This window comes from Aythya ferina, assembly GCF_964211825.1.
Source record: "Aythya ferina genome assembly, chromosome: 13".
Taxonomy (NCBI): Eukaryota; Metazoa; Chordata; class Aves; order Anseriformes; family Anatidae; genus Aythya; species Aythya ferina.
In genome coordinates, this window is record NC_140311.1 from 10,301,191 (window position 1) to 10,327,770 (window position 26,580).

At 47.0% G+C, this 26,580-nt stretch overlaps 1 protein-coding gene across 4 annotated transcripts in view; it reads right to left on the minus strand.

The window, feature by feature from the left end:
* Positions 1-5,142: 5,142 nt before the first annotated feature.
* Positions 5,143-26,580, minus strand: part of LOC311443933 (gamma-aminobutyric acid receptor subunit gamma-4) — a 46,213-nt gene continuing 24,775 nt past the window's right edge. For all 4 annotated transcript variants that reach the window (XM_084534622.1, XM_084534620.1, XM_084534621.1 and 1 more), the window contains 6 exons: positions 15,417-15,637; positions 14,723-14,805; positions 13,076-13,213; positions 11,560-11,712; positions 9,910-10,112; positions 5,143-9,261 (listed from right to left, as the gene is read on the minus strand). In XM_084534622.1, the coding sequence (XP_084390748.1) occupies positions 8,968-9,261; positions 9,910-10,112; positions 11,560-11,712; positions 13,076-13,213; positions 14,723-14,805; positions 15,417-15,637 (1,092 nt within the window). In that variant the 3' untranslated portion in view covers positions 5,143-8,967. The remainder of the gene's footprint in view (positions 9,262-9,909; positions 10,113-11,559; positions 11,713-13,075; positions 13,214-14,722; positions 14,806-15,416; positions 15,638-26,580) is intronic.

Consider the following 26,580-nt stretch of genomic DNA (forward strand, 5'->3'; position numbering starts at 1 on the left):
GCATGGAACCTGTTGCTTTTTCCTATCTTTTCACTAGTGGGACAGTGTATGTGGACCCAGTTTTCTGTACATTTGGAAGCCAAGACTTCCAAACTGGTTGTGTCTATTGCTTGAGCTAATGAAGAAAAGGGATCACTGTGTGTCACACCTGGAGCTGTGATCCTACAAAGTCAATAAAAGTTTGGTTATGAGACTTTATAACATAAAGTGGCAGGGCTTTATACCGCTAGCTCAGCTTACAAGGTGACAGTTCATGATCTTGCTTTTTATGGCTGTGGAGACTCATGCTATTGAGTCTGATAATGATGTTGGCACACAGACCTATCACTGAAATTAATCCAATATAAAATCTGTTTTTATCTGATTCTTGAATACCAACACCTATAAGGACTTGGGGAGCTGTAGGAGCCACCAAGTAATTCCTTAACATGGGCCTGAAGTCTCTATGCACTCAGTGGAAGTGGAATAGCAGAACTTCCTCAGATGAGGTACATTCATCCTGCCCTTAGACCAAAGTTGGAGGTTTCCTGGGAGACAACAAACCTAGTGAGGAAACCATGTTAGAAATATGCTGAACTATATTTCAGCTTGCCAAGTTTTCACCTAATATAAACATGTGGACAGGTGCTGAATTTAAATTCAACTCCTAAGCACTGAAAAAATATTGGCTATGTATAGTCCACATAGAATGGTGACTCTGTAACCCCTGAAACCAGCAACATGAATTAATGACTTATCTGCAGTCTCCGTGGCAAACAATTCAGTCTCTTCAGCCAGAGAGAAGTGGGCTACTTTGTGAATATCAATGCAGATCAAATAAAACTTACCTCAAGGACAAATGTATTTGTTCCAAAAACTTGGCTAAAGAAATCAGAAATATTTCTTTAAAATGTATCAGCCCAGAGTAAGTTTTTATCTTCCTTTTTGATCAGTAAAACATGGTGACCAAGCCAAAATTTGAAATATATGATAGGGTATAGTAAAATCAATGCTGCAGAAAATGCCTTGCAGTTTAGACACATGGATCTGAAGTTCTGACAAAAGCATGCTGTCTGTTCTGCAGATATTGCACTGTTCTTCATTTGACTTCATATATATGTAGCCACCCTGGCTTGCTTTGCACTGCTGACAACTGCTTTTGTATTCTCTTTGCTGTATTCACTTGTGTGGTGTTTGTCTGTTTAACATTGGGCACAACAGCAAATGTTTAGGGAAAGGGATAGTTATTTTAATTCATGCACTTGGCATAAGTGGGCCATCAAACTCAGAAGAGCATATACAAGGTGGATAAGTAGAGAGATACAAGTATGCAATTGCTCTTTTCTTCTGTTACTTACATAAAATGAAAGTAAATTCTAACTTTTTTTTTTTTTTTTTTAAATCTCTTTTCTCCTCTGGAATGAAATGGCTTGTGCCTGCGGCAGAAATAGGTACCTTCTGGCTCTAGGCTGCATGCAAGAGTCCTGGGGCTATCAGCAGTGTTGGAATGGGAGAGGGAAAGGAAAGCTGATGACTCACAAAGGTTTCCCTGTCTAATTTTGTTTTGTTGTTTTGTGTTCTCTGGATGGTTTAGGGAGAGATGCTTTTCCCTCATCTATAATTTGTTGCTAGATGAATATATTGAAAACAGAATATCGAGAGATCTTGGGAAACTAATGGGAAATACCTGAATAAGCTTAGCATGTTTCTCCACTGGGCTGTAGGCTTTTGTATCACAGTGTCAGAGGTGTCAGAGGAAGCATGCAGGGACTTTGAGATGGTTCCACAAGAGTTATGTGGTTTGTTTTGCTTTTTGGTTTAGTACCCACTTGGCCAAAGCACTCACACCTGGTCTGACTCACAGATGTAGTCACCTTGCATTGTACATGTTCCTTTTTTAAGGTGTGATAGTTCTAGCTCACAAAACTCCTCCTGCAGCTTTTTGTTCTTACACCTTGCCTTGGCTTTCTTCCCTGAGCTGTTGATCTCTGTTGGATGCTGCTGGGGGCTGGCTGAAACTGTGATAAAATGATTGGTGAAGGACATTTACGTGAGAGGAACAACAGAAGATCTCCATTATGGCAAGGACAGGTTGCAGTGTGAATGCCTGACTTGGTGCCATGGGTATGTCTTTGACCAGACCTCATGTATTTCTCCGGGAAGAGTGACGTATGCAAGGCAGCTGGTACTGCTCTCCCAATTGGGAAGTTTTGTCTACAGCTCAGCTCTGACTTAGGTAGTGATTTACCCTGCAGGGGATGTAAACACCAAGAAAAGCAGAATAATGTGAGGGAAATGTCTGTGTTTCACCTTGCATCTGGAAAGAGGAAGTGTCAGAATAGAATGCCTTAGGATGTTTGTCAGGGCCAGTAACACATAAGAGGCACAAACCAGCCCAGCGACAGCCTGGGAATGGCTCACTTTCCCCACAACCTGTTTTACTCGTGTGTGTGATGTGTGACAGAAGCTATTGCAAAGCTGGCTTTCTGTGTTATCGTTGCACATAAGGCACGTATCACCTTCCTTGGGCCTTTCCTGGTGCAGATTGATGAAGAGCAAGAAGCTTATGGAAAAAAAAAAAAAAAGACATTTTCCAGCAGTTGTGAAACACAAGTCACTACCTGGTTTCTCCCTGGAGTCTGTGACTGGGCTTGAAAGAACATGCTGACAACCATGGGTGCACTCTCTTGTCCACAGTGGTTGCTTTCTCTTGGAGCCCTACAGACCTGTTATGACATATGTATCATCTAGAAACTTCATTTGGGGTTACCCACCATATGCCCTGTGGATTTCACACCTTGTGCAATATGCATTGATAAAAGCCCATGCTTTTCCCCCTGCCCCTGTACAGCTAGCTGGAACATCTTAGACCTGATGGCCTTCAGCAAAATGATCTGATTGCAGATGTGCTGCAGTGTCATTCAGGAGCCAAGGTAGGAACCTTCTGCTGTGGTTAACCAGATGGCTCTGCCATTTCATGCCAAAGTTGTCTGCCTTGACACGTGGTGTCCTGTGCCTTGATTTAGAAGGCACTCAAGAGGCCTTAGTCCTCTCAGATAAATGGCTCAGCTTGGAGCACTGTGGCTTGATGTTCCTGAAGCTGCTAATCCTAATTAACAGCTTTTCTGAGTCCATTTTATACCACTCTAGCAGCCCAAGTGGGCTTTAAAGTGAATGGAAATGACCCCATGGAGAGCTCTCTCTGGAGATGTTGCTATGCCGACCTGCTTACAGCGACTATTAAGGTTTCGGTTGCTCTCTCCCATCCTGGAGTGTTGTTACTGTCATATGGGCTCAGATGATGCCAGAAGTGTGGCTGGGATGGATGAGACCTGGCCTCTGTTATTTACTTTTTTTTTTTTGGGAAGATGTGGGGAGAAAGTGGGACAAAAAAAGTAAGAGGCGAAAAGTCATGGCAGACAGTGAGATAAAGAATCTGCAACAGGAGGAGGAAAAAAAAAAAAGCTGCATAGAACTGAGATTCCTCTGGAAAAAAAAAAATGGGTCAATTTTCTCATGCACAAGTTTTTCAAAAAACCATTTTTTTTTCCTAAATGCACATCTTCACTGAAGGTATGCAGGCAATAAAGCATTCCTCCTGGTTTCTTCACCCAGTGTGATGGGAACACTGGGAGCTTGGACATGTTCCCTGCAACTTCAGAGTGCACCTCCTGCTCCTAATGGGCTGGTGTAGGTTGTGTGGTGCTGTCAGGCAATGAATGCCATTTCTCCAAGAGGAGTTCCTCTTGCTGGGAAGAAGAGGTCATGCCACCTCTCTCCACTGACACATAGCAGCAGAGAAAACCAATATAATGCTTTGGTGTAACAGTCATCTGGACACAGGTCTGGGTTGGCAGCACCCATCCCAAACCCTGCTGGGATTGCAGAGGTGGAATTGTTTCTGTCTGCCTTCTTGCCCTGCAGTACAGAGCTTGAAAAATTTTGGCTGTGCTCATTCTCCTAAATCCAATCTTCCCAGAGCCCATAAATCTGAGATATTAAGAGGAAGACATTACGAATATATTTTAGCAATATAAAAAGTAACGACTTAATATAGATTCCCCCCCATAATCTCATGTTTTTAACATTTAGAGAACTGTCAAAGCTTGAAGTTCTGAAGTCATGTAATGTGTGCCAGGGTGAGAGAAAGGAGGTTTTCCCCTTCTGGGATGGTGAGAACTGAGGTTGCAGAGAGTTTCTCCCCTTCTTCTCAGTCCTGCTAGATCATGAACAGACGTAGCTAAAGACCACTGGCAAGTAAGGACCATGTGCTGTGCCTGCTCTACTTTTTCTAGGGCTGGGCAGAAAAATGGTGCATTTCAGCAGAAAGAGAAGAACATCTTGTTTTATCATTGACCTCCCTTTGTATGAGGCACCGTCTGTGCAGCCCTGCCATGCTGGCCTGGAATTAAGGGGAAAAAGAAATTCACTTGAGAAGTGGCCAAGAGCTGTGGGACCCTTTGTCCTACGTGGGCCTGGCTGGGGCAAGCAGGCCGCTGGCAAGTGCCAGGGCACGTGGGCAGCCTGGCCTTGCTCAGAGACTCAGCACTCCCTTGCTGCAATTCAAGTAAAAATAACAACACCTCCTGTTAGCACTCAAAAGGTGGAAAAAAAAAAAAAAAAAAAAAGAATTAAAAAAAAATACGTTAGAAACACAATGATTTTATAGTTTGAGCAGTGGCAGCAGCTCCTGGGCCTAATGGTTTCCATGACGATGGGGAGGCCCTGCCGTGGCCCTGCTCCGCGTGTGGGAGAAATTGTCCTGGGGATGGCAAAATGCACACTGACGTACCAGGAAAACTCCGGGCAGCCCGGGAGCAGTGTGGGGCAGGAAGGAAGCCAGAAAACAAGACCCATCCCTAGGCAGGCCCCATGTGATGCTTTCTGTGTTAGGATGATTTTACTGTAGTGTTTTGGGGGGAGAGCTTTTCGATTAGCATCAACACTCCCTTTCTTTCAAAATTCCCCCCAAAACCAACATTTTTCCCCAATTTAGAGTAAGAACTTTTTTTTTTTTAATTATTATTTTTTTATCCCCCCACACCCCCACACCCGGGGAAATTAAAATATTAATCAGCTCCTGTAATCACAATGGGAGGGAATGGGGAACAACCTGTAGTCTTCTTGCACCATGTGGATAGACAGTATTCTTGGAGACAGATAGTCCATACTGTTGTTTATTATCTATAATAAATATCGTCCCAAAAACTCAGTTAAGGATCAAGCCCTAGAGTACTAGGCCCTGTACAAACATACAATAAGAGAGTCCCTGCCCTGAAGAGCTTACAGTCTAAAAATGGTCCCTTATCTGGTATAATTTGGAGGGAAGGATAGGAATTGAAGACAGAGATGTGAGAAATCAACTTTTTTTTTTTTTTTTTTTTTTTTTTTTTTCCCCTGACTTATTTCTTCTTCTAAACAAAAGCCATAAAACATAAATGCTGAGATAATCATTTCCAGTTCCCCTCATTAGCCAGATGTTCTCAGGCTGTGTCCCCTGGAGCGAGCTAGTCAGACTCTGGTAAAAAGGCAACATCTGTCCCGGTCTGAAAGATGCTACAATACCACAACCCACCCCACTGTGATGGCAGAAGCTACAGCATGCAGGGAAAGGCAGGTGGCTGATGCAGTTTTGGGAAGGCAGCAGTGGAGCTCGGCTCCCCCTGCCTGGCTGAGCAGGGTCATGTGTGGCTGCTGAGTGTCTCTGTGCCCTGAATTCCCTACACCTGTTTTCAGAAGACTGGGGCTTTGCAAAGTAATTTCAAAAAATGGTGGATTTTTCTTTCTGTCTTTTCTTGGCTTTCCTTTTTTGAGGTATTGTTAAAACTTAACAACATGCTTGAATTCGTGCATGCCTTTATTTATTGAGCTATTTATGATGGGCACAGATTTCCCTAAGCCAAAAAGCCCCCTCCCTCCTCCTTCCTCAGCCTTAGTAATCAGCTTCCTTGTGCTTCAGCCCACGCTAGGCTATTTTCCTCTGTCAAAGCCTCCATCATTGGTTAAATTACCTAGGTGTGTGTTGGCTTTATCTTTTTTTTGGGTGAAATCTTATAATCTTTCAAGTCTACTTTGCCCAAGTCCCTGTCATCCTCTTAGGTTGCTTGTACACTGTGCTTCTCTCCTGACTCATTTTGTTAAAGGTCTAATTTCAACGTGAGGCTGCTCTCAAGGCTGAAGTCTTTCCTCTGGTGTCCACGACGATCATCTCTATCCATCAAGGCTCCCAAGTGCTCTAAGGCTCCAACGAATTGGAGATGTTTGGACTCTTTTGGACATGTACATTGAATTTCCCCTACAGCAGTCCCTTCTTGCATGTTACCTTTCCAGATTTTGCTGTCTGCATTCACTGCAGCCTACATTGCCTGCACACCTTTTATGCCATAGTACTGTTAATGAGCATACTTGGCACAGGCCCTGGTTTACCGCCAGGGCGTCCCCTCCCACACACACACCAGCAGCTGCCTTCTTACATGTGGAGACACGCTTCACTCAGAGGCTGTCATGTGAGCCAATTTTAATCTAGGATGCTCTTTCCTTTTGGCTCCCCATAGAGATCACAGGTCCCTCTCTAATCCAGCTCCCTGTCAGTGTACAGTTGAGTCATAGGAGGCTTTTCTATTGCCACATCTAATAGCACTTTGCTATCAGGAGCAGAACATCAACCCGCCTGGCTGGGAGTCGGCACTGTCACCCAGCAGCCCTCCTTGTCTGGAAGTTGTTTTGATTCTTTTCTTAGACTTCTCCCTCTCTGTGTCTCTCTCTCTAAAACATTAATTTCCTCTAATTAGAACCTCCTTAACAATTCTTTTTCCCCCTCTCCTCAGTTAATTTCCTCTAATTAGAACCTCCTTAATAATTCTTTTGCTAAATCAATTTCCTCAGTTAGAACCACCCGCCATAATTTCTTTCCATCCTTTCAAAAGCTGTCGGAGTAGCTAAGCAAATTATGCTTCTGGGTAACCTTTATCTCTTACTCGGTATTTTAAAAGAACTGTAACAGGTTAGACAGGCACAATTTCCCTTTCCAGAGCTATGCTGGTCTGACCCCATTAGGTTATACTTAGCTGAGTGTTGTACTATTGTATACTTAATTAGGCGTTCTAGCTGTTCCTCTGCAACCAAGGTAAAGCTGTATTTATGAATGAATTAAACATGACACTTCATTATTCAGATCAGATTTAACAGTGTCAAAATCCATCTTTAAAACAGATCAAATTGCTGTCTAAGAATACATAAAACCTCCTGCCCCTGTTAGATGTCCTGCAAGCGAGCCACTCCTAACTTTTCTCTGCAGCCATGCCTGCTTTCTTCTCACGACAAGCTTTTTAAGTAGCAATTGTTTCTAATATGTGTGTTTTAAAAAGAATGTTTTTGTTTGCAATTTACACAGTTAGTAAATATTAATGTCACATTGCTTTTCACAATCTTGCTGTGGGCCACATCAGCAGTTGGTATCAATGGGGAGGCAGCTGATGTACACATTATGGACCTTGGACCTGGATTTGCCTTTCCACATTATACAGCTTCAAAATACAGTTGAGTCAGTATTTTGCATTTTTCTAGCCCTTTTCCTCAGGGTTGCTGATGAATCCTATTGCAGTGGACAGGGTCCTGACAAGCAAGCGAGACCACTAGGAACCATCTCTTTCTGTCTGACCTTCCTGAGAACTACCACATTAACACTTGCTCTCCTTCCTGACTTTGGGAAAAAAAAAGGTGTAGGAATTGGTAACCCTCCAAGTGGAAGGAGCCATATAGTTTTAGTGAAGTCTATCTTTTCTTTTAAATATATATATATAAAAAAAAAAAAAAAGAGAGAGAGAGAAAAAAAAAAGAAGATATCTGAGCTGCAGGAACTCTCTCTCCCCGCCACTAGTAGGTGCAGCACTGCTGATAGCGTTCCCTTCTCTAGTACTGCTTTCTCAGGTTAGCACCTATTATCATGCACAGATCTGATGGTTTCAACAAGTGTCCTTGTGAAAGAGAGCACTGCCTCTCCGTGATGCATGGTAGAATAGGGCCCTGCTCACACTAGACAGGCCAAAGACAGCTACCACTCAATGGACTTATGAGACGGCTTCTGGTCTTCACAGCATAAGGAATTTTCTACATGTTTTGGCTACGCTGAACGTAAGTGGCATACCCCCTGCTCAAAGTCCTGATCACAAAGCAGAATACCACCATGGGCCCTGCTCCGGTAAAAGTCTGCTCCGGTAAGGTGGATAGGCACTCCAAACTTACGAGGTGCTTTTCACCACTGTCTGAGGAAAATGCCTCACCGAGTGGATGCCTTGGTTGCCACTTGGTACAACAAGTGAAGCGATCCACAAGCAGTGCTCCACAGATATCCTCTGGGGAGCTGGTGGAGGCTTTCAGCTACACCATTCTTGTCTGTGCCACTGTCAGCTTTATGGGCAGGTTCAAAACATTTTCACCAAGCCCAGCTACTGTGGGAAAGCTGTGTTGCCACCCTTGTTCACCCTTCTCTCCTTCTGACCTAGAAGCCCCCAGGCAAACCTCTAACACAAAGTCTATTCTGGTTGAGATGGTTCAGAAGTTGTAAAATCTGCTTTATTTCCTTTGCAGACTTAGCTATGCAGAAAACTCCATTTATAATCATTTCCCATGAATTTTTGCAGTGGGAGTGGATGAAAAAATTAAACATTAAGGATTTAGTTCTTGACAAAATCCCTACTGTTTTGGGGAATAGAACTTTCTGGGCAATCTTACAAGGAGTAAAATGCTGGTGGTGCTGGAGAGAGGGTTTTGGGGAAGGGAAGATTATCTAAAAAGATATAATCGGGGGCTAAAAAAAAAAAGCCATCTGGTTCTTCTCAGAAGAGATGAGAGAGCAGGATGAAGGAATTCACCAGGTTGGATTGTTCAGAATGACAATCGACTACATGGAAGAGACACTGTTCTCTATGCTCCTTGAAAAGCCTGTCTTCTGGCTTCTAGTCCATCCCAGCTGAGAAGAAAGGACAGCTAGAGATAGAGATATGCAATCCAGTAGACAATGTTGAAGAGCAGGAAGGCGGTGGGGAAGAAGACACGGGAATAGGAGTCCAGGCGAGAGATATGGATGCGGACCCTCCCCTCCCGCCACATCCCTGTCTGACAGTCCTCAATGCAGCAGAAGAACCTCTCACATTCCTTCCCTTCCAGGCATGGGGAGCCAGGGTCTTCATCTTCATCATCCTCTATCTCTGGGGGCCAGTGCATGATGTTGTTGATGTTGATGGCAGTGAAGGATGGCATCACCTGTGCGCCAGCAGGTGGCTGTAATGAAGACAGATAAGTGGGTTAAAGAAAAAGGCAAAAGATCACATTTTAGACACCCAAATTTATCCAACTCGCAATTAGTCAGTTCATAACATAGGCACAGTTCAATGGAGGGAGGTGACTGATCACCCCCCATCTCCGCACCTGGTTGCAGATAACCACCTTGGCATGCTGTGAAGACGTGGCAGCTCCCTGCATGAACAGGAGTTTCCTTCCTGGCATCCTAGGGCATGGCTTTAGACAGCAAAGAGCTACTTGCTCTGATTCCCCAGCTCTGCCACTGATAGTCAGCAAAGGGGCTGTTTGTTTTCAGCTGTGCTAGCCTCCTCCTTCATTCCTCTGATCTCAGCTATCTCTGAAGGCAGAGCACACAGTGCAGATATCTTCTGGTTGCTCTCACCTGCTTGGGGGCACCTCCTTGTTTTTTGGGAGCCTCGCTGTTGTTTTGGTGTTGCTTTTTGTTGTTGTTGTGTCTCACTTTCAGGGGCTCTGACCCCTCACACAGGTTGGTCTGAGGACTCTATGAACACAACAGAGCCCACGCACTAAACAACTTCATCAGTTTCCAGCACAGGCTCAGGAGGGATATTGCTAAATGGCTTGGGGTTATAACAATAAGCAGCTCTGCTAGCCCCTTCAACCTACCAGCCTGGCTTTCCTGCTGTTGTGCTCCAGTGGTTTCTTGTTTCCCACCAAGTAGTTGAGTGTAGCGTACTCCATGAGAGCTGCGAAGACGAAGATGAAGCACACAGAGACAAAGAGGTCCATGGCTGTGATGTAGGAAACACGGGGAAGATGCTTGCGGGAGATGGTACTCAGAGTGGTCATCGTTAGCACAGTGGTAATACCTAAGAGGAAAAACGAGCTGGTTTGGGTAATGAAGAAGAGCACTTCTGTCTTCTGCATGCACCCAGTCCCCAGGACACCTCTGTTTCCCTTCTCCTGGGGGAGAGAAATGCTTCTGGTTATCTTGTCCCTTTTTTTTTTTTGCTCTGCTTAACCAGACTGTGGTCCTGCAGTGACCTCTGACCAGGCTCCACTGTTTTTAGGATGTGGAGGAGCAGCAGTAACTCTTCCTGAACTCTAGCACTCCTCTAAATCCATCTGCCACCCATTTCTGTGCTCACCCCATTGGCTCTGGGTCGGAGCACAGCAAGAGCTTTCTGTATTTTCATGAGGTATTTGCATTAGCAGCTGCGCTGTGACTTCCCATACATTTGAAATGCCAATGGAACTGGTCCGGTTTATGTCTCCCTAATGCAGGCTGACGGGCTTCAAATGTGCTGGGGATCATTTGTATAAAGTACAACAGGGGCTGCTGAGAGAATACCTTACTCTTGATGTGCGGAGGTCACTTCTCACCGAGAGGGCCTGCCTTCTGGGGGAGCCTGCCTCTGATTTTTGAGACGGGCACCACAGTGGCGTCTTTTTGCCTCTTGCTGTTCGTTCCTTCCCCAGCCAAGGACCATGACATACCTTCACCTCCATTGGAAACAACACCCCAGATCCTCTCCTGCCCTATTCATGGACACAAAATGAATTGGTTTTGATGGGGAGGTGGGGAGGGCTGGTCAGAATGGATGGACTCTGAATAGCCCTGCCTGATGCTGACAGCCCCTCTCCCTCCCTGCAGAAGCCTGCAGGCGGGATGGGAATACAACCTCCAATTAAAGGGAAAGTCAGCAGGGCTGGTGGGAAGGGCAGCGCTGGGAAGCAGAGCTTGCTGCAAAATTCAGATACAGCCAAAGCGCTTTAAAGATTTGTAAAGCCCTCTCTGGCTCCTATCAGAGCAGGATTCAATCAACATAAGCTTTATTCTACCTCAAAGAGCAGATTGCAGAGCAGATTTAAGCAATAGGTAGATCTTCCTACCAGGCTTGCAGCTCATGCCAGAGCTTGGGACTCTGTGGATATGGCAGAGCAGCTTTGCTCATTACCCTACAACCTTCATGTCACTGGACCTACTGAGCCCTTGGGAAGTCACAAGGAGACACAGAACACATGCATGTGTCAGGGGCCAGCATTGTAATGCCACAGCACACTCCTTCCCTCTCCCTTTTGGAGCATGAGAACACCACGTTGTCAACTTGGAAAAGGCTGTGCTCAGGTCTCAGATCGAGAAATGGGAGTCATTATTTAATATATAATTAGAGGACATTGCTACAAACAGAAAGATGCAGGAGCGGTACCCTTTATTAAGCTGAATAATGCTCAAGTGTTTTAGGAGTTTCCGTACTCCAACACTGTCAGTCTGCTAGCCTTGCAGCAGTCAGCATGCAAAAGTCTGTCTCTTACCCAGAGATGTCCTGGCTGGTGTAGAGTCTCTCTTGATCCAGAAGGAAACCCAGGAGAGAACAACAGTCAGGATGCAGGGAATATAGGTCTGAATGGCAAAATAACCCATACGTCTACTTAGGTCAAAAGAAACTGTCATCACCATGTACTCCCCTAGGAAAAAGTGACAGAGACATTGGAATCATACCACGTGGCTTCCTAAAACACAGGAATAAGAACACTTCAGAATTTGCAGTGGCCACCTGTCTGGCAGGCTGGCTCTGTGCCTGCCTGACTTTCTGGCTTTGTGACCAGTTTAAGAACTGATTTTGTGCTTGCCTAACTGTCTGGTTAAGTGGCCACAAGGCTGCATTTGTGCTGGCCTTGCTGTGTATCCAAGCACACTGAACAGCACACTGTCTGGGAAAGTTTCAGGGAAGAAATTGAAGAGAGTACTCAACCTCAGCTGATCGCTGCAAGGGCTTCTTTTTTTATAGAAAGCTATTTAGCTGTAGCAGACTACATGGCCTGACTTGTCAACTAACTACCTGAGCTGCGACAAAGGAGACGTCCTTCAATCACTTCCACTGACTCTGGTTCTACCCTTGGAAAAGACATATGGTGCTACACATCCTAATTGCTCATTTGGCAACTTACAGCTGAGGTTCTTCCTCTTTTTCAGAGGCTCATAGTGTGTATTGAAAGAAAGCAACCCGACAGCTCTGGAGTTAAGATGGAGCTTGCAAGCAATTACCAAGAAAGAGAATTACAAACATCAGACAAACACTAATGCATTCAAGACGCTTTCACTGCACCACTCCTAGTCTCTGTTTGTGCTGCCCAAGTTAAAGGCTGGCTGCCAGTGTTGGCAATAGCAACATTCTCTGGATGGGAGAAACTTGAAGTTGCTCCTTCAGAAGGCTGAAAAATATAAGCCAAAATACGAGCCCACCTGAAGGAACCCAAAGAGGCTTTCCTCAGTTGTCTGTGGGAAGGAAAGGGGATGTGAGCTACTGTGAGGAGGAGCTGAAGAGCCCCCATCCCCTCATTTCTTAACCCACACAACAGTGTTTCTGGCTCTTAAATTAAAATTCAGGGGTTTATCAGCCCCACACCACTTTACATAAGGAAAGACTGAGACAGGATTAAGACCTGCAAGTTCTGATTTCTCCATCCATGTTCCAGTTACAGGCACCCAGGGATCTACATAGCATGCCCATACTCCAGCTAGAGGGGACCTGAACTCCATCTCCTCTCCATTCTGACCCTTTGATTGGGATTAATTCACATAAGCATCGTCACCCTACAGTTCACAGACGTCTGTAGTTCCGACCTACACTTGCTTCAGCTTCCCCTCACCTTTCATCTCCGTTACTTCTGCTCCTCCTAGCAAAGGTCCGTCTTTTCATTCCCATGTTCCTCTAACTGTGCTCTTGTGACCTCTCTTCCCACCCACAGAGCTGTCTGGTGACTCCTCTGCATCCCGCGAGGTCTCTGACACAGTGCTGTTTCTGTGGGCTGTCTCCCTTTGCCTCACCTGCCCCAGTCCGAAGAACTTCCGAGGTGTTCCTCAGCCCCGTGAAGTCAAACTGGTAGAGCCTCCAGGTGCGCTGGTCAGAGACCTCAATGGAATAGCGCCGCCAGCGATAGACAATCTCCTCCCGTGGGTAGCCGTCTGGGAAAAGGGGCAAGGACACAGAGTGCATTATAGAATCATAGAATAGAATCATGTAGGTTGGAAAAGACCTCTGAGATCTTCGAGTCCAACCATAAAAGTTCAAAGTTCGAGTCAAACCCTGATTACACGAGCACTTGCATCTCATTCCAGATGCTTTGCTAACATGAAGTTTTCAGGCAGGTGTTTCTTTGGTCAGATTACCTTAGGCATCCCCACGTGCAATGGAAGCAGGGACTGCAGCTCCCTTTGGGGGCCACTTTGATTCCTAGGTTACTCCTAAGAATGAAGCAATGCTAGAAACTGAGCCTTTCTAAGGACTGCAATGGTGGGAAGTAGACTCGGGCTGTGTAAAAGGACTCCCAGCCTGAGATCTTTAAGAGTTTCTGCATCTTGAGGCAGCAAGGGGCTGCCAGTCCTCATGGCTACCCTTCCTTCCCAGGCATGAGCACATCAAGAATACAAAGCTGCCAACATGAGAAGAAGCATGGCTGGGTCTGCTCCAACAGTCTCTGCACCTCTCCCCCTGGGAGCTGATCTTTGTAAGGTGAAGAAGAGGTAATGCACCCTGGATTTGCTCCATGGGGAAAGAAACCTGGCTCCTGTGGGATGGAGCTTGGCTTTGGCTTTCTTGGCAAAGACACGAACCTACTGTCAGGCAGGGACCTCAACACCTACAAGCAGGCTTCTCAGAGGAGGGAAGGAGCAAAGCTTGGCAGCTAACTAAAAGTGTGCTTCTAATTATCAAGAATGGATGGCATGCACTGTTAATTAGCGAAGAATGAGGGGTGGCGGGAGATGCGGTGGTGTTATCTCCTCAGCATGCTGCCTCCCTCTGAAGCACCTCAGTGCCATGTGAGCTACATCGCTTCAGTGGCAGGGGAAGCAGGAGTGGCCAAAACAGGGCCACAGTGACTAAATCAGATTTCCAGCCAACGCATGAAGGCAGGAATCTCTTGGTGCAGAAAGGCAAAATTACCAGTGGAGATGCGCCAACATCAGCAGCCCTGTCTACTGATGAGAACATACAAATGGGGACTGAGGGGGTGTGTGTGTGTGTGAGTACTCCTCCTTTTAATTGCCTTTGGTACAGCAAGTGGGCTTCTCTCTGAGGGTGGTGTCTCCCTTGGTCTGGAAAGCCAAGCTGTTCCCTTGGGGAGCAGAGGAGTGATGATGCAATGTAGCACTTGTGTTGTTGGTCTGCCAGCTGAAGGGATATATCACGTTTAGGAGGTCAGAGTGACCAGAAGGTCAGTGAAATAAACACCTCCAACTGTCCGTCCTAATTAAGAAGAAACTCAGAGGTCTGTGAATCTGCACCTGAATAACTGCTGGCCCAGGACTGTGGGGATGCTCCAGGGAAAGGTGGGCAATGGCCTAGGAAGAGGGACATAGAGATCAGGTGAAAATGTAGCTAAAAGGGAAGTTGGTTTCCTCTGACGAGAGTTTTACTCTACTCAAATTTCTCTACTTGCCTTCTAAAACTATTTCTGAAATATGGATACTCACAACTAGAGAAAACCAAAGGGCAGGAGTGAGTGTCCATTGGGAAATTCTGCAGCTGGAGCAGGCATTCAGCCTCGATCGTCAGCCTGAGAGAGAAAAGAAGGAGAGAGAGGGAGAAGAAGGCTGAGATTTCGTGCTGGTGAAGGTGGTTTGATTTCAACACCATAATGTGACAAAGGGATTCTCGCTTCCTTGAAAGAGAGACACTAATTTGTTGAAGATCAGTCTGTTTGCAGGAACATTTCAAAACAGCAGCAAAACCAAGCATATGTTTGGATATTTTCAAAGTGAGGAAAAACATCCAATTTTCACATTCAAAAAGGCTTTTTGTTTAGTGAGCTTTTCAGATTCATTTACAAGAGTGGAAAATTATGGGAACTAAAGCCAAAAGTTTATCATCAAACCAAAATAGCTGGAGTGACCAACACAAATATTTAAAGGATTTTGGTTTGGGAAACCTGTAATACTTTTGACCTCTTTGTTGGTACGATACAGAAAAATAGTTTGATTTTTTTGGGGGGGACCCTTTGTCTTGGAAGAGGAGGCCCATTCTGTGAGCAGTGCTAAATGTATGAGAACATCAGCCCTGGGAGGCATCTCCACTACTCTGCCCCAGGACAGCTGGATCTCTCCTCTGCCTTGATCATCTCCCTGGTTCCTCACCTCCACAGCCAGATGAGGTGCCTGCTGCACCTACCTGAGTGTGTAGAGCACTTTGCCATCATTCCAAATGCGGAGGAGCTGATTAGGAGTGGTTATCCAGTGGGAATCAGCCCGCTTGGAGTTCCTAAAAAAGGTGTCTGGGATCCAGATGCGGCTCACCATGTTGGTGTTCAGCGTGAGGGCCTTCAAGGTGCTGTTGAAACGGAGACGCCGGTCGTACCATGTCTGAGCAAAGAATATATCAATGGTGTATTCCTGTGGAAGAGAAGGAAAAAAAACACATTTCTGAGAGGGATTCAGGCAAAGCAGGGCCTTGTCCCCTGGTCTGGAGGCCACTGGTTTGGAGTCACAGGCCACCGGTTTGGAGTCACGGCTTACAGAGTTTATAGTGTAAATCATTTTTATATAAATCTGAAGCACTAAGGGATCCTGGGCAGATACCCCTTGCTAAAGATTAGAAAAGAAAGCTGGGGAGGAGCTGCTATGGACCCAGCTCTTTTTTTTTTGGTGCAACCAGTTCAAAATTTGCTTGAGTATTTTGCAGGCAGAAAAGAGAGTTTCCACCAGACTGAGAACCTTTGGTTTTGGTGAGAGGCAGGGTGTCTGAGCTCACCTAGCTAGCACTGGCTCACTAGTTCCCGTCTGGATTGGACTGGCACTGGTCCACATCATTAGCCCACTGTTCTGCTGCTTGCGGCCGCTGCGAGTCAATTTGCTCCTTCCCCTCTTTTCCAGCCTGCCTGAGAAGGTGCTAATTAGTGCCGTGCAGGAGCATGTCTGGCACTCAGTGACTGTCTGAAGCAGACCCCCAAATCCAGGTCCACCAGCCCATACTGAAGGTTTTCACCTGCTTCTGCCAGCTCCTCTCTGACTTGGACTTTGCTCCCTTTCACCCCTGTTAAACAGCCATGACCACAGAGGCATCATTTTCCTCTCTCCTGTGTGCAAAGACGAACAAAGCCTGACTTGCCATCTCCCTCCCACTCTCCTCGACCCTCTATTGATTTATCTCCGCGGAATTTTTATGACTGCAGCATGTCCTCCCTCCGCTGCCCTCACTGCTGGTTCGGAGCTGGCTTTCTCAAACCATGCCATTAAAATAGATGTGGTGCTCTTAGGACGCTCCCCTGGACATCGTGTCCTGCTTGGGGGAGGCAGAGCAGGGCAGCGCACGACTCCTGCTTCATTTTCCTTGCCCTCGTTCCACTGTCAGCCAACCGGTGATGAGTGATTGCTACCAAAAACGTCCCTTGCATAGAAATGAGATCATGAGAAAATAATATTTGCCATCAGGCGGTCAATTCACTCTCTAGGCTGATACTTCACCCTGGTTAGACATAGGGATGAGCCAAGGTGATGGGGATGAGGTCCTAATGTAGCTCTAAACAGGAACAGATGCTGCACATTAAGCTAAAGCATAATAAAAGTGACGGCATTGTCTCCACAAATGATTCAAAACAGACGTGAGGAGGCACAGCACTCCCTTTCTGAGGCACAGAGCTAGGATAACGACAGCCCTCAAAGCCAGGCGCACATCCACCCTCCAAACACAGGAGGTGGGGAGAGCCCACTCCTGCATTTGAGTGCTCTGGGTTGTCCTGGGTGCTACTTGGACACGGAGGCATGTCTTAAGATGTGAAACAGTGAGATAGAGCCCAAAGGTGGGCAAAGAAACACTGGAACAGCAGGGACAAGATCGCATAGTAGGAGCCCAAGAGCATGACATTGAAGGTGAAACCTGACTTCATTCTGCTTATGGGCATTTTCTTTTTCTTGCCAGCTGTGGGGGCCAAAATAACACAACACCTGACATATTCTCCCCTACCTGGGCAAACCCTGCTTGAGCCAGTATAAGCTTACATCACTCCTCCTCAGGAACACCTCTGGTGTAGGAGAAAGCATCGAAAACTGCAACGATAAATCCAGGTTAGACGCCACCATCATTTTCACCTCTTAACTGGAACAACCTGTGAGAGCTCAATTCAGAGCTGGCTGCTCAGGTCAGAGGCCCTGCTGTGAAATTCAGTAGTCAGGTCCAGGATAACCAGTGCTAAAGTCCTGGGAGAGCTGAGGGTCAGATATCCCAGGGTTTTAGCACTTGCTGTCAAGCCCAGGCTTTCAGAAGGGATCAGCATTAAAGAGCTCCTCTTGTGCCATTGATAGCCTGCCTTTGCAAAAAGCACAGCACACAAGTCATTCAGCTCCTCTGTAAAATCTGAGCTGTTATTGTCACTGTCCTGTCGTTTGATCTAATTTTGGTGGCTATTATAAGCACAGTTATACACGAGGAAGAAGTTATTGGCTGAGGTAGGTGCCTTGCCTTTATGTGAGGAATCCTTTGGGAGATGTTGGTATTTACAAATGGATTTTCATTCAGAATTAGCCAAGGCAAAATTTATACATGCATGCCCTGGCTTTTGGCAGTAATTCCTTCTAGCTATTATTATTCATAATTCATTGCCTTCCCTGGATGGCCAGATCTCTGACCCACGGATAACGTGCTTGCCATATTCCTCCTCCTTCTGAGGAGGCCTCTGTGGACACCTTGGCTATTGAGGGGGGCACTCTACGGTCGTATGAGGACCTTCTGACTTTATCTCCGTGTTATCAGAAGTCTATCACTTACATGGCTGGCTGCAAACTGCCCAAAGCACCAGCCCTGGGCAACAAAAACAGTTTGGAGAGATGCTTTTCCTTTGCACAGATCCTGCCTCAGAGATCTCGCACACTGTTTCGGTGAGATGCACTCCACAGAGCTACGCACCCAGAAAGCAACCTGCTGCTCTCCTAGGGACTCAAGGGCAGGATGAGCTCAGCCCTAAAACTTACAGAGGTGCTGTTTGTTGAACTCCTGCACCTGCGAGTTCTCTCTGGCACTGCTTCATTCTCAGGCATCAGAAGGACACTTCTCTATGCCTCAATTTCCCCATGTGGAAAAAGGTTATTGTCAAATACGCCCCCAACATTACCATACCATCTGCTGTGTGGCACATGGAGGCTGTTAACTTCTCTGTAACAGCATGGGCTTTTTAGTTCTTTCAACAGAAGGAACTAGAGAAAGAAGAGGGATCATTTTTGGAGTTAGGCTGTGCCATATGGATCACGTGTGTAGTAGCATGCACACGTTGGCATGCATGCCATCTTACACCAAACTTCAGTCATAAATAACACAAATTGCCAGTAAGGCAAACACTGAAGACTGCCTACCCTGAATACTATCACGTGAGTTTATCTGAAGCCAAGGAACACCCTGCAGCATCAGCATTGCTGGTTGTGCGGGCCTGGATCCAGCTCAGCCTTACAGCATGTCCCTGCTGGATCTTGGGCACCCTCATCACCTGGCACTGCCGCACATCACTGATCAGTCCTCGTTTTCCTCATGTGGACGGCACAGATGCTGATGGAAGCCCAGTTTCAAAACTAAAAGGTAAAATTTCAAAAACATTCAACGGAAAAAATCAGTCCTGAAAAAGAGCATTTGGGGACATAAGGGGGTGTCACATAAATACAGGAATATTTAATCTGGGAAAGAAAAAAAAAAAGTCTAAGTGAAAAGCTATGGAATTTAATTGTGAAAAGCCATTTAAGAGAAAAACCTGACATTTTCATTCCCAGCAGTTCTACTTGGGATCAAGTCCCACCCTGCGTTCAGGGATGATGTGAGTTAAGGCCATCCAGTTTCAGACTAAGAGCTTCAACTCACAGGGTTAGCACGACACAACCTGAAATCCGTGTTTTGTTTTTTCAGGTTACCTCGTACACCAAATAAACAGAGCTGCACAGTGCCAGAAGATCCCTGTGTTGTGTAATTTGCAAATGGCTCAAAGGAAGTTTGTGTGTGTGATCCAGCTGCCACCCCTCAAGGGTGCAATTAATGGGGTGCAGAGAAATTGGCACCACAAAGTCCCCCTGTATTAATCTATGAGATTCTTCTGTTTTCTTTAAGAGCTCAACTTTATGAGAAATGCCAAAGAGAACAGGAAAGCCACAAGATGAAGATGTCTTCCTAAATAAGGATAAAGTTAAGGATTTAAAGATTTTTTTTTTCTACTGTACTTTCATTTAATAGCAACAAGAAAACCTCCAAATAGAGGAGACAGAAATCTGGAAACAGGTTCTTTCATTTTCCTCTACTTGAGAGAAACCTTGAAAAAATCCTAAATACCAGCCAGGATGAGAGATTAATACCCTAGCCAGTCTCATTCTAGCTTTTATTGTTCTGATATTTTTCTCTGTTCATGGCACCCAGTTCCCTCTGCACCTCCAAGCAAATCCCTGGTTGCAGTGCAATAAAGCAGGCTGCTTGCCTGGGAAGCACGGCGAGTGTTTTGGTGGGCTGATGTGAACCTGGTGGGTCCGTGCTGTCACTTGATAAAACACTTGCTAAACAAAGCAACTATTTCATGTAAACCCCTCGGGATGCTGCAGTTCACTGATATCTCAGGAGTTACTGGAGGAGACCCAGGAATGGGATATATTTCCTTCAAGGGCTGGTGGGTGTCCCTGAGCAGCTCAAGGCAAGCGAGGAAGCTTCTCTTTTGGGCCGAACCACACTGAGCAGCTCCCCACCCACACAGCCTTGTGCAGGCGAGCGTTTTCCTCTCCACGACATCCCACGCATCCCTCCCTGCCTGCAAACAGATCTAACGGCACCTGGGCTGCTCGCCGCAGCCAGCTCCACGTCACAGGGAACACTCAAATGGTCTAGAGAAACTCTCCACGCCCTGAGAACTAAATAAAATAACCTCACTTCAGAAAACTCTTCGAATCTGGTGCACAACTTCTTGTCCATGCAGGGTGTGGGCAGACGCGTGCTTCTGGCATGACACATGCAAGCACTGGTAAAAGGCAGTGAGCACAAAGTACATATGCTAACAGCACAGGTAATGCCTGCCACTGAGCTCTTCAGCAAGAGGCAGTGTCAGGCTTCTCTCAGTCCTGCCACAGACCCGCCAGAGATGTAGGACACCCTAGAAAGCATCCCTTTCCCAGCTCTGGGACAGGTGCTGCTCCTCAATGCAGGGTGTGCTGGAAAGGAAGGAATCAGCCTCTGGGGCAACAGGGCTGTACAAACCTCAGCATGCAGGGAGGCTGAGTTTTGTCTTCCCAACACAAAGAGCAAAAGAATGAGAGTCGAAGTTCCATTATGCCTGCAAGATCCTCCTCCCTCCAACTGACACCCCGGAGAGCTTTCTGACCGTGACGCCATGGTGACTGGGGGAGCTCACAAGGACAAAAGGAGCAGAGCTCTGCTGGTCTGTGTTTTCAAGGTGACACGCTGAACTTCCCATCTGTTTCACTTCTGCAGCAACACTGGCAGTGCTGTCCTTGTCTGAATGTCTTTCGCCTCTGCCCAGGGAATCTCAGTTGAGACACTGTTCTTTTTATAATACCTACTTGCTGTTAAAAAAACATCACCATGTCCTGCGCTCTTGCCAGGAGCCTTCAAACAGGACTTGCTGCACATGCTATGCTGCTGACTGCATATTCCATGGTCATGGCTTGCTCACCCTTGGAGTCTCTGCAGATGGGAACCGGACCGGGCTCTCACATCCAAGGGCTGCCCTCTGAGATTTCTGCCTGCCAGGCCCCCCACACCTCTGCTCGTGCTGCTCCCACACACGTGCAGGCAGGGACAGCATTCCCAGTCACTGCTCGACACAGAGAGACCTACATGTTGAGACACCCTTTCCATGGCACAGCTCCCTGTCCTGTTAAAGCTTCCTTCACATAAAACTAGCAAAGAAGGTGAGGATGAACCATAGAGGTACCAACTCCACAACACGTAACTGGGGTTCTGACATTCTGTGGTGCTGTAGGGCATCCAGGGCTGGCAGATTAATCGTTTCCCTGGCACAGAGTGCTCTGAGCATGTTTGAACGCTAGCTGCTTGCTGGCCATCCTGCTTTGGAGTGCTAACCAGGAAAAGCAGGTTTTTGTACCAACAGCCAACAACCCCAGAGTTTTTCTTTCCCCCAAACCCTTCCTCCTGAGCTGTTCCCCTGTAACGCCACTTACTGTCCTTCAGCAATGCTGTCTCCTCACGTGAAACCCCCAAGACAGCTGCTGAACTCCGTGGTGCCTGTTCCTCTTTTTGTGGGAGCACAGCCTGGCACACGGAGCCCGGCACCGTGAGCCCCAGGGGCGTGTGACCTAGACGTGTGCGTTTTAGCATCTGATTAACAGTCATTACCCAAAGGATCAAGGAAAGTCCTTGAGTCGAGACATGACATCAGCCAGACTCGGGTTTATAGAAGCACGGTCTGTCTGCACTGTCCCTGACGAGGTTATTATTGAAAAGGCAGAGGCACAGACACGGGATGCTGTATGCAGATGGGGCAGAATTAATTACAGGGGAAGATACTGAACACTTCAGTGAAGTATTATGCAAAGCACCACAGGGAAGGAGCTGCCTCCTTTCAATTTTTTCCCACCACCCTCAGGACAGAACATGGTCTGGGTGGAAAGTTCTGTGTGAACACCTCCTGATGCACACCAGGACGCAGTCCAGTTACTGTGATCTCCAGAAAATGCCTGGGCTGCTTGCAAAGCAATGCCACACATACCCAAAGTCTTGTCTGCCCATCAAACCTTGCTGATAAATGCTGAAATGTTCCCCACGATGAGGTTGCTTGAGGCAACTGCGTGCCAGAGAAGAAAGCAGGTGTGGGGGGAGAAGAGGTGAGGACAGAGGCAGCTAGGATAATGGGAAGAGAATACCTAGCACTTTGAGCAAGTGCTCCTGTTTATTTGTCCTTTATGCTGATGAGGTGTTTGACAAGACAAAAACATTTCCTTTGAAAGGGCTAGAAGAGAAACCTCACTGCATGCTATCGACTCCCCGAGGCTGCTCCTTCAGCACAGCTTGGCAAAATTCAGCCGAGAAGCTGGAATTCCTTTAACAGCACCTCCTATCCTCATGCCACCTACCATGATAAAAAAGAAACACCCAAACAGCTGCCTGGTACTGCCCAGGATGGGGGAGCAGCTGCTGCAGCGCTGCCTCCCCAAGCCAAGGAAGGGCGGAGGTCCCGTGAATCCTCCGGGGTGTCCTGTCTTAAAAATTTATAGAGGTGGAGAAGTCCACTACAGACCTCTGTAAAGGTCTCAGCACCTTTCCCTTGTCTGGTCAGAGACTTAGTGGCCCAAACCTGCTGTCCAGTTCCCATTGCTGTTATTTCATCTTCCCAGGGCTTCTTGGGTTTTCCCTCTTGTCCCTTTATGCCCCATCCTACTCTTCTTGCTCCTTCCTCCTCTCCAGGCCCCCCTCAGCCAGTAGCTCACCACCCTGCCTCAGCAAGAAGGCATTTCCACCCTGCCCGTGCTCCACCACGAACAGAAACAGCACAAATTATAACGGTCCTATTCAAGCATCACACAGTTTCCCACCCCCTTCCTATCTTCTTATGGGACTTTGCTTCATCTTGTAAGGCTGCAGGCTCTCCAGAGCAGGGACAGCTCTCTCTGTGGACTGAAACATGCCTAATGATCTCAGCTGGATGCCAATTGTCATGCAAAAAGAGCAGTCCCTCCCACTCCAGGCTTAGTGATGAGAAATCCCTTCAGAAGCCGTGCTTTGAGGCCAAGACAGAAGGAAAGGGTGGCAGGGAAAGGGAGCTGTAAGGGCTTTGTGGATCAGAGCTGGGAACATTCTCCCAGCACAGGAGTTGCATGACATGGCACAGTAGGGTGCAAAACCAGTGGGGGTAAGGATGGGTGGGCAATGTCGGGCACCCAAGAGAGAGGTGCATGTCCCAAACCCTGATGCTGCACTGTCCTCTCACCAAAAGAGGCCTTGGAGAGCACCGTGCACCCCTGCTGCCCACGTCCCTGGGATGCTGTTCTTTGTACAGAAACACCTGTGCTGGCCAGGAGGAAAAAGAGTGTTGGCCTGTAAAAATCCCTTCCTACCCCTCACCCTCCAGGTAAAAATAAATAAATCAAAAAAATATCTGTGGAAGTTCTGCTTTCACAAAACGGGAGGGGTTGTGCCCTCTGCACAGAGCGTCACTCCTGACGCTGTTCTCTGCTGGCCCAGGATGAAGAGGCAGCGTGTTCTGCTCCACTGACTCTTTCAAGGAAACCTGTTTCATGTTGTCTCTCATGCCCCCTTGCTGTGCTTGCCAGCTTTCTCTTCTGGCCCTGCCAGTTCCTCGATTTAGCTCCTTCTCCCTGCTTCATTTAGTTTGTCCTTTCTCAGTTCTTCTTTTCAAGCTACCGCAGAATCACGGCCCTTCCTGCGCACGGAGATGGGATGTAACAGGCACAATATTCAGTGTTTGGCACCAAGGCACAGAGAGGTTCTTGATGCGTGTTGCCTCTGGTCACCCACAGACACTGAATCCCGAGGAACAGCCTCTCCTGCACGTTTCTTGCAGGCAGATTTCACACCAGCCTTTTAGGGGAGATGGTAGGACGGCTTCATCTACTGAAAAAAGTTTTGCTGAAAATAAACTAAAAGCGTCAAAACCTAAAATGAATTACCTCAACCGTATCATTTCATTTAGAAGCTTTTTTTTTTTTTTTTTTTTTTCTTCCCCTTCATTAAACTAATATTTTGCCCTTACCTGGTTCATGTCAACTTCTATTTTCAAACACTCATTTTGATGCTTTAGTTAGAGGACACCATTTATCAATATACGGAGATCAAATCAGAACAATCTGAGGATACGACGTAAATGTTTTGATTGTCCATAAACCCATTTTCCCCCAGAAATGCTGAGGAGCTTTGGTCATTTGTCCCAACTGGGGGAAGAAAGCAAGTGATACTCCCCAGATGGTGGCTGTGCACCCCCTACCAGAAACCCTGGCCTCTCAGCAGCACTCTGACTTTGCTCTTACCTCCTACACCTTAAATACCCAGAGCTCTCCTGTGCAGAGATCTAAAGCCTTCAGCTCAGATAAATCAACCCTGCCTTAAAAATAATTCAGCCCACCAACTGACAACTATTGGTACAGCTCAGAGCCTATATCTTTCAAATTTGACGCAGTAGCACTTTCCCTTTGACTTGGAGGAATCAATTTAATGAGGTTCAGAGCACAGATCAGTACCAGAATCAAACACATCCTTCCTGGCCTGGCCACAAATACACGTCTCGGTGCTGAGATGCTGAAGAGCAACTCCATCAGCTGACACTGGTGTGTTTGCAATGATGATGGCTGCATCTGTGCTCTCCTCCATGAGCTGCGGCTGCGTGGCTGCCCTGAGCCCATGTCCCCCAGGCACATGCAGGTGGCATTCCCACCTCCCGGACATGGGGGCCATCACCCATGCCTGTGCAGCCTGGCAAAGCCTCTTCTGATGTTCTGGCAGAGGGCAAAGCTCCTACTGAACCGAGAGACAGGTCACACTGCAGCTCGGGTGCCAGCACAGGGGATGTCCCTGCAGCCCCCTGCCCTGGCTACAGTAAGAAGATAAACCAAAGTGTGGGTGGGGACCTCTGGAAAAGAAGACCCAGATGCAGCTGCTGCAGTCACAACCTCAGTTAGAAAGGTTTTCTGGGGGAAAGGGTGAGGAATCACATATCACAACACTCCCAGGTCGTGCCTGTGAGCACTCAGGCTGACCGCAGCGAGCATCCTTCCCTGCCTGCGAGGGCTCCGGGCAAAAAAAAACTTATATTAAGACTGGCTGAAGAAATGGGAGTTTCATCCAGAGGCTGGCACTGAATAAATGTGGAAATGAGCCATTGCTGCCAGCAGAAGGCCAGAAATCATATCCATGGAAGACTTTACAGAAGCCACTCACTTAATTACATGTGTTGAGTTACCCCACATTGCCCGAGGTCCGGAGGCCACTGGAGTGAGGGGCTGTGCGAGGCACCTCTTTGCCAGGGCTGATGCTGCAGTGTAAGGAACCTGGCTGAGAACAGCCACCATCCCCATTTAGCACCTGCTTGGGGAGCACAGATGTTAATTAACTTTGGGGCTTTGCTCTCCAGAAATGCCTCTGAAGAACAGCACTTTTCCCCCCAGGAGCAAGCTGTCCACATTCTCTTATTTTATTTTGCTCCAAATTTTAGAGGGGAAAAAAATAGCTTTTTGTTCATCTTCCTGATAACAGACTCCTTGTGTCTTCTGCACAATAAACAGCCTATAAATAAAATACCAACATGGATGTCACACAGAAAATATCTGGAGGGGATTAGTGTATGTTCTGGATAATAAATGGAGCCAGTTGAATTATTCATAGTGAATAAATCAGCTCTTCTCTGGTTTGGGAGCAGACCCTGAAACTTGTGGAAGCTCTTGGGGTACATTCAGGATGGGAGAAACTCATTTATTTCATTAGACCTACTGTGTGGCTCTTGGTTTGTCCCACAGGTCATACATGATCAGTGCTATTCCTCACTGGCCTCATGGTTGTTTGTTTTTTTCTTTTTCTGAAGGCAATGCCAAACGCTGGCTACAGGAGGGATGCTGCCCTTCTCTGCATGCCTGGCCTCACCACATGAATACGAGCAGCTACATGGGGAATGGTCCCTTCTCCTGACACCTGGGCATGCAGGACTGGGCTCAGGTGACCATTCCCAAATGTCAAGGAGTCAAGAGAGACGAGCCCTCTCCAAGCACGAGTATTTGTGGAGCCGCTATAAATGTTCCTCCAGCTCTGGCTGGGAGCTGCGCGGGGCCATCACTCAGGCGTGGAAACCAATGGCCAGAAAAAGCCCCGGGGCCCTTCACAGCCATTTCCCACCACTTTAAATTTCCGTGATATACATCTTCATCACGGACCAAAACCCGACCGTGCTCATTACACGAGTGCACATCCCGTGCGACTCCGGGGGATTTATGCTGACACCCGGCCCTCGCTGTGTGCTGGGCAGGCCGAGGGGAGCGCACAGCCCTCGGCACAACACTGCTGCGTGCTTCAGGCATTGCCATCCATCCCAGACGTGGGTGCTTCTGGGCTATTGCCTCCTAAACAGATGAATTGCGAAGCGTGTTTAAGTCCTTTCAGTTGAGAAGTGCTGTGCAACTGCTGGAGTCTATTATTATCGAGGAAGGAGGGGGGAGGTAACAAATTTCCTTTACCTATAGGCTTATCTCGTGCTCCAGAGCAACACATTCAAGCATCTTAAAAAGTGAGCCATTTTCATTTCATTTCCTCCCTACTTATTCCAAAGCAGCCGAAGCTAAGTATAATCAAGACTTAAGTGTTCCTCAGAGCCAGACAATTATTACCGGTCTCGGTTTCC